The following is a 12081-nucleotide window of genomic DNA, read 5'->3' on the forward strand; positions in this document are numbered from 1 at the left end:
GGTGACAGGAGTAGAAGAACCACACTCAGCCAGAAGGAATCAGAGAAGCAATCCTGAAGATACCTCGAGGCATCCGTCTGCGATAAACACCACTGCAATCTTGGCTCTTTGTACCCTGTCCCAAAGGTCAACCCCCCCCCCTCAAATTTTAGATTTGGTGGCCAGAGGAAGCAATGCATTCTACAAGTGTTCATTTTTAATAAAAATAAAAAGTTGGCTTATGTTTGCAGAAGCTGCTCTTCTTCTGATATGGACAGGGAAGGGCCACCGAGTTTTGTTCAGGGTTGAAGCTTCTCCCTTGAAAGCTGATGCAACAAACCGTTGGCTAAGACAGCCTTCCACAACCTGGTGCCCTCCAGATGTTTTGGCCTACAACTCCCACCTGTTTCACCATCATACACCTTTCTGGATGGGGCTGATGGGAACCATACAGTCCAACCCACCTGAAGGATGCCTGGGTGGGGAAGGGTACTTTTACGGGTACCTGTCTTCTTCATCTAAATTACACATACGTTGATGATACCGTATTTTTTGCTCTATAAGACTCACTTTCCCCCCCCCCTAAAAAGTAAGGGGAAATGTGTGTGCGTCTTATGGAGCGAATGCAGGCTGCGCAGCTATCCCAGAAGCCAGAACAGCAAGAGGGGTTACTGCTTTCACTGCGCAATGATCCCTCTTGCTGTTCTGGCTTCTGAGATTCAGAATATTTTTTTTCTTGTTTTCCTCCTCCAAAAACTAGGTGCGTCTTGTGGTCTGGTGCGTCTTATAGAGCGAAAAATACGGTAATTAATATTATTGGCAGATCCTATTATATGGCAGCGTTTTTTATGTGGCTCAACAGAAAATGCTCACTGTCACCACCTGGTGAGAGGAAGGGGGGTGCCCAAGGAGAATTGCTTTAATGCCCCAAAATGCCCTGGGAAAAGGCACTGGTTTTTATCAAGTCAAGAGGAGTCAGTAGCATGTGGTTGTCATACCTTAGATGAAGGTCTTCAGAGAACTTCAGACAAGCATAGATAAATTCCTTGATCTGGCTGTAAACTCTAGGCACAAACTCGGAAAAGGGGAATTTCTTGGGGAACGGTTGCTGAAAAAAGGGAGAGGAGAGTGAGAGAACCCCCAAGGTGTGCCATTATTATTATTATTATTATTATTATTATTATTATTATTATTATTATTATTATTATTATTATCCACAGATAAGAAATAAGCCCCTTTGCTCCCCCGTCTCCCCTTTCAGGAGTCCTTCTTGGACAAAGCCTTTCCCCACGCAGAGTAGCCTGGCGTCTCTTTCACTGGGCCTTCTAGTCCTAGAATCGATCCCACACAACGTTGCTTTGGGGCAGCTGGCAAGCAGGCCAGCATGTTTTGTTCAGCAGCACAGGCCTCCCGTAGGAACAAGCAAAGGGAGGCTGAAGGAGGAATGCCGGCAAGCTCCCCACTGGCACCTCAACCAACATGGGTGGCACCGGGCACAGAATTCCTTTGAAGTCAGTTTGATTCTAGCCTTAAAGCTGTGGTCATCAGGAACCAATGGCCAGGTCCTCAGCGACGTTCCTCTGCCTATCTCTACACCTGGTGCTCTCCAGCTGTTTTGCAATGGCCACCAACTTGGCTGGCTTTAAAAGAGGATTGGACAAATTCATGGACGATAAGGCCATTAGAATCATAGAATCATAGAGTTGGAAGAGACCACAAGGGCCATCGAGTCCAACCCCCTGCCAAGCAGGAAACACCATCAGAGCACTCCTGACATATGGTTGTCAAGCCTCTGCTTAAAGACCTCCAAAGTAGGAGACTCCACCACACTCCTTGGCAGCAAATTCCACTGTCGAACAGCTCTTACTGTCAGGAAGTTCTTCCTAATGTTTAGGTGGAATCTTCTTTCTTGTAGTTTGGATCCATTGCTCCGTGTCCGCTTCTCTGGAGCAGCAGAAAACAACCTTTCTCCCTCCTCTATGTGACATCCTTTTATATATTTGAACATGGCTATCATATCACCCCTTAACCTCCTCTTCTCCAGGCTAAACATGCCCAGCTCCCTTAGCCGTTCCTCATAAGGCATCGTTTCCAGGCCTTTGACCATTTTGGTTGCCCTCCTCTGGACACGTTCCAGTTTGTCAGTGTCCTTCTTGAATTGTGGTGCCCAGAACTGGACACAGTACTCCAGGTGTGGTCTGACCAGAGCAGAATACAGTGGCACTATTACTTCCCTTGATCTAGATGCTATACTCCTATTGATGCAGCCCAGAATTGCATTGGCTTTTTTAGCTGCCGCGTCACACTGTTGGCTCATGTCAAGTTTGTGGTCAACCAAGACTCCTAGATCCTTTTCACATGTACTGCTCTCAAGCCAGGTGTCACCCATCTTGTATTTGTGCCTCTCATTTTTTTTGCCCAAGTGCAATACTTTACATTTCTCCCTGTTAAAATTCATTTTGTTTGTTTTTGCCCAGTTCTCTAATCTGTCAAGGTCGTTTTGAAGTGTGATCCTGTCCTCTGGGGTGTTAGCCACCCCTCCCAGTTTGGTGTCATCTGCAAATTTGATCAGGATGCCCTTGAGTCCATCATCCAAGTCGTTGATAAAGATGTTAAATAAGACCGGGCCCAAGACAGAACCCTGTGGCACCCCACTAGTCACTCTTCTCCAGGATGAAGAGGAACCATTGATGAGCACCCTTTGGGTTCGGTCAGTCAGCCAGTTACAAATCCACTGAGTGGTAGCAGAGTCAAGACCGCATTTTACCAGCTTCTTTACAAGAATATCATGGGACACCTTGTCAAATGCCTTACTGAAATCAAGGTAGGCTATATCCACTGAGTTCCCTTCATCTACCAGGCTTGTAATTCTGTCAAAAAATGAGATCAGGTTAGTCTGACATGACTTATTTTTCAGAAATCCATGCTGACTATTGGTGATCACAGCATTCCTTTCTAGGTGCTCACAGACTGTTTGCTTAATGATCTGCTCCAGAATCTTCCCTGCTATTGATGTCAGACTGACTGGGCGGTAATTATTTGGGTCCTCTCTTTTCCCCTTTTTGAAAATAGGGACAACATTTGCCCTCCTCCAGTCTGCCGGGACTTCGCCTGTTCTCCAGGATTTCTCGAAGATGACTGCCAGTGGTTCTGAGATCACATCTGCCAGTTCTTTTAATACTCTTGGATGCAGTTCATCTGGCCCTGGAGACTTGAATACATCTAAACTAGCCAAATATTCTTGTACTGTCTCCTTAGTTATTCTGGGCTGTGTTTCCTTTGCTGAATCATTTGCTCCAAATTCTTCAGGTCGGGCATTGTTTTCTTTATCGGAGAAGACTGAGGCAAAGAAGGCATTGAGGAGTTCAGCCCTTTCTGTGTCCCCTGTTTGCATTTCACCATCTTCTCCTCTGAGTGACCCCACTGTTTCTTTGTTCTTCCTTTTGCTACGAACATACCCATAAAAGCCTTTTTTGTTGCTTTTGACCTCTCTAGCAAGCCTGAGTTCATTCTGTGCTTTAGCTTTTCTGACTTTGTGTCTACACGTGCTGGCTATTTGTTTGAATTCCTCTTTGGTGGTTTCCCCCCTTTTCCATTTTTTGTACACATCCTTTTTTAATCTTAATTCAGTTAAAAGTTCTTTTGATAGCCACCCTGGCTTCTTTAGGCACTTTCCATGTTTCCGTCTCATTGGTATTGCCTGACGTTGTGCTTTTACTATCTCCCTCTTAACAAACTCCCAGCCATCACGAACTCCCTTTCCTTTTAGTATTGCTGTCCATGGGATCTCACCCAGCACTTCCCTAAGTTTTATGAAGTCGGCTTTCTTAAAGTCAAGAAATTGAGTCCTAATATGCTTGGCTGCTCCTTTCCGCTGTATAGTAAACTTCAGAAGAGCATGATCACTCGCGCCTAATGATCCTTCCACATCTACCCCACTAACTAGGTCATCAACATTGGTTAGGACCAGATCTAAAATGGCAGTTCCTCTTGTTGCTTCTCCCACTTTCTGGACAATGAAGTTGTCTGCAAGGCCAGTGAGGAATCTGTTTGACCTTATGCTCTTGGCTGAGTTTGACGTCCAACAAATATCCGGGTAATTGAAGTCCCCCATTACAACTATCTCCCTTCCTTTTGCATGCTTGGCCATCTGTTCCAGGAAGGCATCATCTATGTCCTCCGTTTGGCTTGGGGATCTATAGTAAACTCCCACAATGAGGTCTCTGTTATTCTTCTCTCCCTTAATTTTGACCCAAATGCTCTCACTTTGGCTTTGAGGTTCTAAATCTTGGATCTCTTCACAGGTATACACATCCCTGACATATAACGCCACTCCTCCTCCCCATTGATGGGCTACTAGTCAGGATGGCTCTGCTCTCAACTCCACAGCAGGAGGCAGGGAATGCTTCCAAAAACCAGCTGCTGGAAACCACAGAAGGGGAGAGTTGCTCCTGGGCTCACGTCCTGCTTGCAGGTTTCACACGGGCACCAGGTTGGCCACTGCAAGAACAAGATGTTGGACGACATGGGCCTTTGGCCTGATCTAGCAGGCCGTTCTTATGTCCTTCTGCCCTACCAGGACAGCTCAAGCTTATGGAAGTCGCAGTCGAAAGCATCTGGTTGGTGAAGACTCCTCTGCACCAACCTGCTCATATTTGCCAGGGGGAAAGTTTATTTCTCTAAAGTCTGACCAAGTTGGAGAGTTTTCTAGTCTTCACCCAAGGCCCCTTCCCTCTTGTCTCTGGATGGAGAGGTTCTTCTGAGCTAAGGAGCTTGCCCTCTTTCCTGAGGCAGAACATTCTCAGCTTAAAGGATAAATGCCTGCCCAGCTTTTTCTTGAAAAGTCTTTAAGGGGGAGCAAAGAGAAGTTGTGACACACCACCTCAATCAATAAATCTTTCCGACATCAAAACCATGTTCAAGGCAGATCGAAAGCTACAAAAATTATGTAACTACACGCATAACTAAAGTAAAGGTAAAGGGACCCCTGACCATTAGGTCCAGTCGTGACCGACTCTGGGGTTGCAGCGCTCATCTCGCTTTATTGGCCAAGGGAGCCGGCGTCCAGCTTCCGGGTCATGTGGCCAGCAGGACTAAGCTGCTTCTGGTGAACCAGAGCAGCGCACAGAAACACCTTTCACCTTCCTGCCGGAGCGGTACCTATTTATCTACTTGCATTTTGACGTGCTTTTGAACGGCTAGGTTGGCAGGAGCAGGGACCGAGCAACGGGAGCTCACCCTGTCGCGGGGATTTGAACCGCTGACCTTCTGATCGGCAAGTCCTAGGCTCTGTGGTTTAATCCACAGTGCCACCCGCGTCCCATAACTAAAGCAGTCATAAACAATAAGCCAAACATCAGAAGTACACAACCAAAGTGGACAATTTCCACATAAATCATTAGCTCCAAAATAAAGATACAAAAAATCAACAACAACATAAAAACCCCACCAGACCCCACCTACCTGCCCCCCACTTACCTTTTCTAGCTCCGGATCATGGAAGGGAAACTGCCCGACCATTTTCTGATACTGCTCTTCGTTGGCCACTGGGATGGGACTGTAGTTATCCGAATCCAAAATGTTTCTGTGAAATGCGACAATAAAGGAGGACAGTGAGAAAGATGGACCTCGCTCTGCTTCAGGTAGGAGGAGGAAGGCCTTGGCCTCCCAGGAAGCCACCACAGGAGCATTTGCAAGAAATGAAATGAAATGAAGCAGTAGCGTGACTCTGACGCTGGAGACAGAACATTGCCAGGCTCCCCTGAGGACCCAGGAATGCTACTGGGGGGCAGGTGGGCACCGCCCTGCTTCTCCTGCAGAACATACAGTCAAGCGTGTGGAAGGCAGAGAGGGAGCAGGTGCCACCATCGGGCCAAATCACAGCAGCCCCTTGAGCAGGCAGCCTCCCCCAGCCCACAAAAACCTCCCTGGAGTGTTTTCTGGAGTCAAGTGAGACCCAGCCCTGCAGAAGGTGTAACCCAGGCGCCCACCCCAAGGTACAGAAGCATCCGGCCAGGGGAAGAGAAAAGGAGGCAGCCGGCATCTCCGAGGTCTCTGCCCCCGAACGCTTGAGACCAGCCCCCGAGGGCTGCTGAAAGTAGCCTCACCTGAAGGCTCCTGCCCACTTCTTCAGCAGAGTCTCACTGTACTGATCCCGGATTTCCAGCAGCAAGTCAAAGAGGTGGTTGACGGGGAAGCCGTATCCCTGGGCAGAGACACACAAACATTCGAGCACAGGGAAGGCACAAAGGGCCACTTCAGACATTACACAGAGCGGAAAGTCCAGGGAGAGAGAAGGGCAACGCTGCACGTTCACATTTCGCATCCCGGAGGGTCATGTGGAAAGCAGCTTTGGTGCTCTGCCCCTTGGCTTCTGGGGGGCTCTTGGGGCTTTGAGCAGGGCCCCGGGGTGGAGCACAAGAAATTGCAGCAGAGAACGTTTTGGGCAGCCCCTCCCCACAGAATCCTTGAATGGTAAAGTTGGAAGAGACCCCAAAGGTCATCGAGTCCAATCCCCTGCAATGCAGGGATCACAGCTAAGAAACCCATTCCTATACGAAGCCCAGAAAACTGTGGATGGAATTTCAGAACACGAAAGGAAGAGGCAAGTCACACAGGAGCAGGAAAACCTCTCAAGGGAACCTTGGCAACAAGCTACAGCCACTCAAGCAATGGGGAGAGTCAGGTAAGGCCCAGTGCTGTACAGATTCAGGGGGTCAAGCAGCAAATCGTAGGGCAGCCCCCTTTGAGCAAGGCAAGGGTTGGGGGGCAGCAAGAAGGGGCCCAGGCTCAGAAGGCTGGCTGAGGAGGTCCTGGGCACATGACAGAAAGCTGGCAGACCTATGGGGCAGCGGGAGCAACAAAGAGGAGCTACACACCTGGAGCGTATCAGCGAAAAGCACAATGAGATTCTTCAAGTCCAAAATCAGGTTGGGGTCAGAGCAGTAGGACTGTAAGAGAGGGGAAAGGGTTATTTATTGACATGCTACTGTTCCACCCCACCTTTCTCCCAGAAGGGTCAGAACAGGGAGCACACCGGGAGGGTGTGTGAAAAAGAAACAAGAAACATTCTCTTTTAACTTTGCCTTCCCCCCATAGACTTCAGATGCTAGGAAAAACAATAGGCCCTGCCTTAAAAAATGAGGAATACAGTGAAGGGCTTTCGTTGCAGAGAGGGTATCACTGGAAGTGAATCCAGAGACCCCCACCCACCCAACTTCTGCAACGGCGTTTTCCAAGGACCAAGGCTGCCTGCCCACCTACAACCACTTCAGACCAAAGGACTGATACTCACGGAATGCGTCCGGAGAGCGGCGATCGTCTTTGACAGCGCCATCTCCCAGAGCTCATCGATGTAGACTCTGTCCACCAAGCCCTGGCTTGTGTGCAGGACGTGGTCCTCAATGACGAAGAATCTGCCAGAAGAGAAAAGAAGGGGAGGCTGTCAGGAGCCGAGCTCAGGTGTCCTTGAGTCCGCATGGAATTCAACAGAATCCGCAAGCTGGGTGAGCTCCTGCAAATCCATCTGGCAAGCCTGCAAGTCGTGGGGAAGCCCCATCAGCAGCCTTGGTCCAGAGCTCTGGGTCGGGTCATCATGGGGAGTTCATGGGTCTCCTCCACTTGCTCCAAGGCAGGGAAAAGCCTCATTTGGGAAGCCACAGACAGAGCTGGAAAGCTTAAAGGGGGTTCAAAATATTTTGCAGAGAATAAGGCTACCATTGGCTGCAAGCCGTGATGCTGTCTTGGAGGCGGGATTTCTCTGGAAGCCAGTCGATGGGAATCACCAGGGGGAGAGTGCTTCTGCACCCAGGTCCCATTAGGGAATCTGCCTGAAGCAAAGATCCCCAGTGTTGAAGCAAGGATTCTTCAACATCAACTTCATTGGACTGGTCATGTTGTGCGGATGCCTGATGATCGTCTTCCAAAGCAACTGCTCTATTCTGAACTTAAGAATGTAAAGTGTAATGTTGGTGGACAACAAAAGAGGTTTAAAGACTCTCTCAAGGCAAATCTTTAAAAATGTAGTATAAACACTAACAATTGAGAAACACTTGCTTGCGGGCGCTCCAGTTGGAGAACAGCCTTTACCAAAGGTATCCTGGGCTTTGAAGACATTCGAACTCAGGATGCAAGGGAGAAACGTGCTAAGAGGAAGGCATGCTTGGCAAATCCACTCCATGATCAACTCCCACCCGGAAACCAATGTCCCTACTGTGGAAGGACGTGTGGATCCAGAATTGGCCTCCACAGTCACTTACGGACTCATTGTTAAAACCATGTTTCTGGAAGACAATCTTACTCGGCTACAAGGGATCGCCAAAGAAGAAGAAAAAGAAGAGGAAGGAGAGGAAGGAGAAGGAGAAGAAAGATCTGCTTGACCACAGTGAAAACAGGATGCTGGGCTAGATGGCGTGATCCAGCTGCAGGGCTCGCCTTATGTTCTTAGGACCAGGCAACCTCCTCTAAATATGTACCTTTACTTAGCATTGCACTTGCAACTGGGCTTCAGTCTCAAGTAAGTGTGTGTGTGTGTGTGTGTGTGTGTGTGTGTGTGTGTGTGTGTGTCCCTCGAGTCACACACTCAGCTCCTTTGCTCACGTCTCCCATAATTATTTGCTCTGCAGGCCTATTTCCACCAATGAGCTGGGAAAGTCTGGTGAATGCACACTTCTCTGGGTTTGAGAACTATGTCTCTCCTGATGCTGTGGCTTCTGTTACACCTCAGCTCCATTCTGCTCCACAGCCAGGCTGAGAAGTCCTTTGCCTCTGCTCCTGGAGGAGCACAGGCCCAGGACGGCAGCAGAAAGATCCCAAGAACCGGGAAAACCTCTGTGCCCTCGTCATTCAGGATGTGGGAAGTCATGCAGGAGGCATCTTGAACCCCAGGACTCTCTGACAGGCTTCTTCTTGAAAACCTCCCCCCCCCAAAAAAGAGGTTCCCCAGCCCCCCTTGCCATGGCAGCTGAAGACCCAATTCACTGTACACAAAATCCTTTTATTCTCCAGCCTGCAAAATGGGCAAGATCTCTCTGTCCTCACATGCACCATGCAAGAATTGGGACATTCAGACTCATTTAGGAAGCACGTGGTTCTCTTGCTTCAACCCCCTCCATGTAGGACTTTTTAAAAGGAGGGGTATTTGCAGCATCTAAGCAGATGAAGAGAAAGAACAATACCTACCCTACAATCTGGTTGAAGTATTTCCGGTAGCCACCCAACGTCTCGTGCTGGAGGGGGAGAGAAATGGATCAAGATTAAAACGTGCTGAAAAGAGAAGGAGGGAGCAACCTCAGATATCCAGAGGTTTGGTGGAGAAACCCTCATCCCCAGCCCAGCTCTGAACCTGAAACCTATTCAAGGGAGCCCCACCTACCATGTTGGAGGGGGGCTGCAGCACCAGCCGGGCCTGCTTTCTCCTCTGCTTCCGGTAGTAGCTCTCAAAGGAATCTCGGGCGCCCTGAGAAGAAGAGACCTGGTCAAGCTCCAGTCCTGAACTGAGACAAATCTGTTTTGAACATGGCCAAGTAGAGATCTGAGCTCCTGAGTCTCTTGGGCCTAGAATCCTGGAGATGGAAGGACCATCTAGTCCAACCCTCTGCAATGCAAGAATCTCATCAAACGCTTAATAGAAGCACAGAGTATATCCAAGGCTGACCACCCCCAAGCCTGGTTGCAGCAGGCGGTCCAGGGAAATGGACTTCCAAGATCTGATTCCTGGTCAGTTGCCACCAAGTCTGCCCCCCTGAGTGTATATGTGAAGTTCATATTCCTTTGCCCTGACATGCACCACTTTACACTTGATTATATTGAGCTGTATTTGCCATTTTACCACTTTGCCACCTCACTGCTCATCCCTAACTAGATCGTTTATGAACAAGTTAAAAAAACCACAAGTCCCAATACTCCTCTTTGGTGGACTCTGCTTTCTACAGCTCTCCATTCGGAGAATTGTCCCTTTCAATTTATTCCAACTCTCTGTTTCCTGCAACTTTTGTTGTTGTTGAGTCGTTTAGTCATGTCTGCCTCTTCATGACCCCCTGGACCAGAGCACGCCAGGCCCTCCTGTCTTCCACTGCCTCCTGAAGTTTGGTCAGACTCATGCTGGTAGCTTCAAGAACACTGTCCAACCATCTCGTCCTCTGTCGTCCCCTTCTCCTTGTGCCCTCCATCTTTCCTAACATCAGGGTCCTTTCCAGGGAGTCTTCTCTTCTCATGAGGTGGCCAAAGTCTTGGAGCCTCAGGATCTGTCCTTCCAGGGAGCACCCAGGGCTGATTTCCTTCAGAATGGAGAGGTTGGGTCTTCTTGCAGTCCATGGGACTCTCCAGAGTCTCCTCCAGCACCATAATTCAAAAGCATTGATTCTTCGGCGATCAGCCTTCTTGATGGTCCAGCTCTCACTTCCATACATCACTACTGGGAAAACCAGAGCTTTAACTATACAGACCTTTGTTGGCAAGGTGATGTCTCCTGCAATTTAACTAATTCCTAATCCACAAAAGGACCTCTCCTCTTATCCCTTGACTATCAAACTTTGGATTCTTTGAAGAGGTACTTTGTCAAAAGCTTTTTGAAAGTCCAAGTGCACTAGGTCAAGTGGCTCGCCTCTATCCGTATGCATGCTGACACTCTTGAAGAACTCAAAAGATTCATGAGACAGGACTCGCCTTTGCAGAAGCCATGCTGGCTCTGCTTCAGCAAGGCTTCTTCTTCTATATGCTTGGTTATTTTATCTTCAGCAATACTTTCCACCAGTTTTCCCAAGACGGATGTTAAGTTAAGTGGCCTTCAATTTCCAAGATCCCCCCTGGATCCCTTTTTTAAACTGTCATTACGTTGGCTACATTCCAGTCCTCAGACATGAAGGCTGATTTGAGGGACAAGTTACATATTTTTGTAAGAAGATCTGCAATTTCGCTTTTTTCCTTGGGAACTGCTGGATGGATGCCATACAGACATGGCGATTTGGACGTTGTCGTTTTGTTTGTTAGGCCTAGAAGTTCATCTCTCTCCATCCCCACTATCTGCCTCAGTCCCTCGGACTCCCTTGCTGCAAAAGGAAGTTCAGGCACTGGGATGTGCCCTGTAACTTCCGCCATGAAGGCAGCCCCCAAACTTGGAAGCCCTTCCCTGCAGACCCCGCTCTGCCCAGCCCTGCAGCCACCAGAAAGGCAGTCTGGGGTGGGGTGGGAGATGGGGGGATTTTCCTGCCTCATCCACTGGGAACAGCAGCTCCATGTTTTCCTAATCAACCCAACTCCAAGGAACTAAAGGCCTATTTTCCATTTAAACCTCCCTTTCCCTCCCTCTCTGTGGGTAAGAGAGCAGCGAGAAAGTTCCTTAAAGCCTTTCATTTCCCCTGTCTGGCTGCAGCTGGAGTTCCCCTTTTAACTGCCTGGCCAGGGGAAGTGAAGACAGTTTTATATAGGGGGAAACTCTAAGGGCTGCTTTAATATGCTTGCATGTGAAGAGGGGAGCCCTTTTCATACGGCTCACTAATGAGGGTCAGCGGGATATCACACTTCGCCATCTGGCTCATTTGCACAGCGGGGCAGAGGCTGGCCCTACCCTTGCGCAAGGGCCAGAGCTGGAAGGCTAAAAGGGTGGTCAAGAGACGCCCCCTACTGGCCACATCCTGGAACGGCCACCATCCCGGCATCAGTACCGGGCAGAAGGGTCCCCTGCACCGCCTGATGCCACGGCTGGAAGGGAAATGGATACGGAGGGGAGACTGTGGTGAACATCCGTGCCATGGGAAGAAAGGAAGTCACTGAATCATAGAATTGTAGAGTTGGAAGGGACCCCAGGGGTCATCTATTCTAACCCACAGTAATGAAGGAATCTCAACTAAAGCATCCTGGCCAGGTGGCCATGAAACCTCTGCTTAAAAACCTCCAGGGCCACCTCCTGAGGGAGTCTGTCAAGCAGCTCTTACCATCAGAAAGTTCTTTCTGATGTCCTTCTTTGCACAGCACGTGGATAAGCTATGGAACCCCCTGCCACAGGAGCAGTCATGGTCACCAACAGGAGTGGCTTTGAAGAGGATTGGACTAATGCGTGGAGGAGAGGGCTAGCGATGGGTTTACCGGCCCCAGTGGTTCTGT

General features: G+C 49.0%; 1 protein-coding gene across 1 annotated transcript in view; it reads right to left on the minus strand.

Annotated features, from left to right (window-relative positions):
- The window catches only part of EXOC6B (exocyst complex component 6B), a 228979-nt gene that overhangs the window by 93984 nt on the left and 122914 nt on the right, over positions 1-12081 (minus strand). The window contains exons 9-15 of the mRNA XM_081207034.1: positions 9353-9436; positions 9160-9206; positions 7274-7394; positions 6858-6929; positions 6087-6184; positions 5458-5563; positions 978-1087 (exon numbers count right to left, since the gene is read on the minus strand). Of these exons, the coding sequence (XP_081063160.1) occupies positions 978-1087; positions 5458-5563; positions 6087-6184; positions 6858-6929; positions 7274-7394; positions 9160-9206; positions 9353-9436 (638 nt within the window). The remainder of the gene's footprint in view (positions 1-977; positions 1088-5457; positions 5564-6086; positions 6185-6857; positions 6930-7273; positions 7395-9159; positions 9207-9352; positions 9437-12081) is intronic.

The sequence above is a fragment of the Podarcis bocagei genome (genome assembly GCF_964188305.1).
Source record: "Podarcis bocagei genome assembly, chromosome: 9".
NCBI lineage: Eukaryota > Metazoa > Chordata > Lepidosauria > Squamata > Lacertidae > Podarcis > Podarcis bocagei.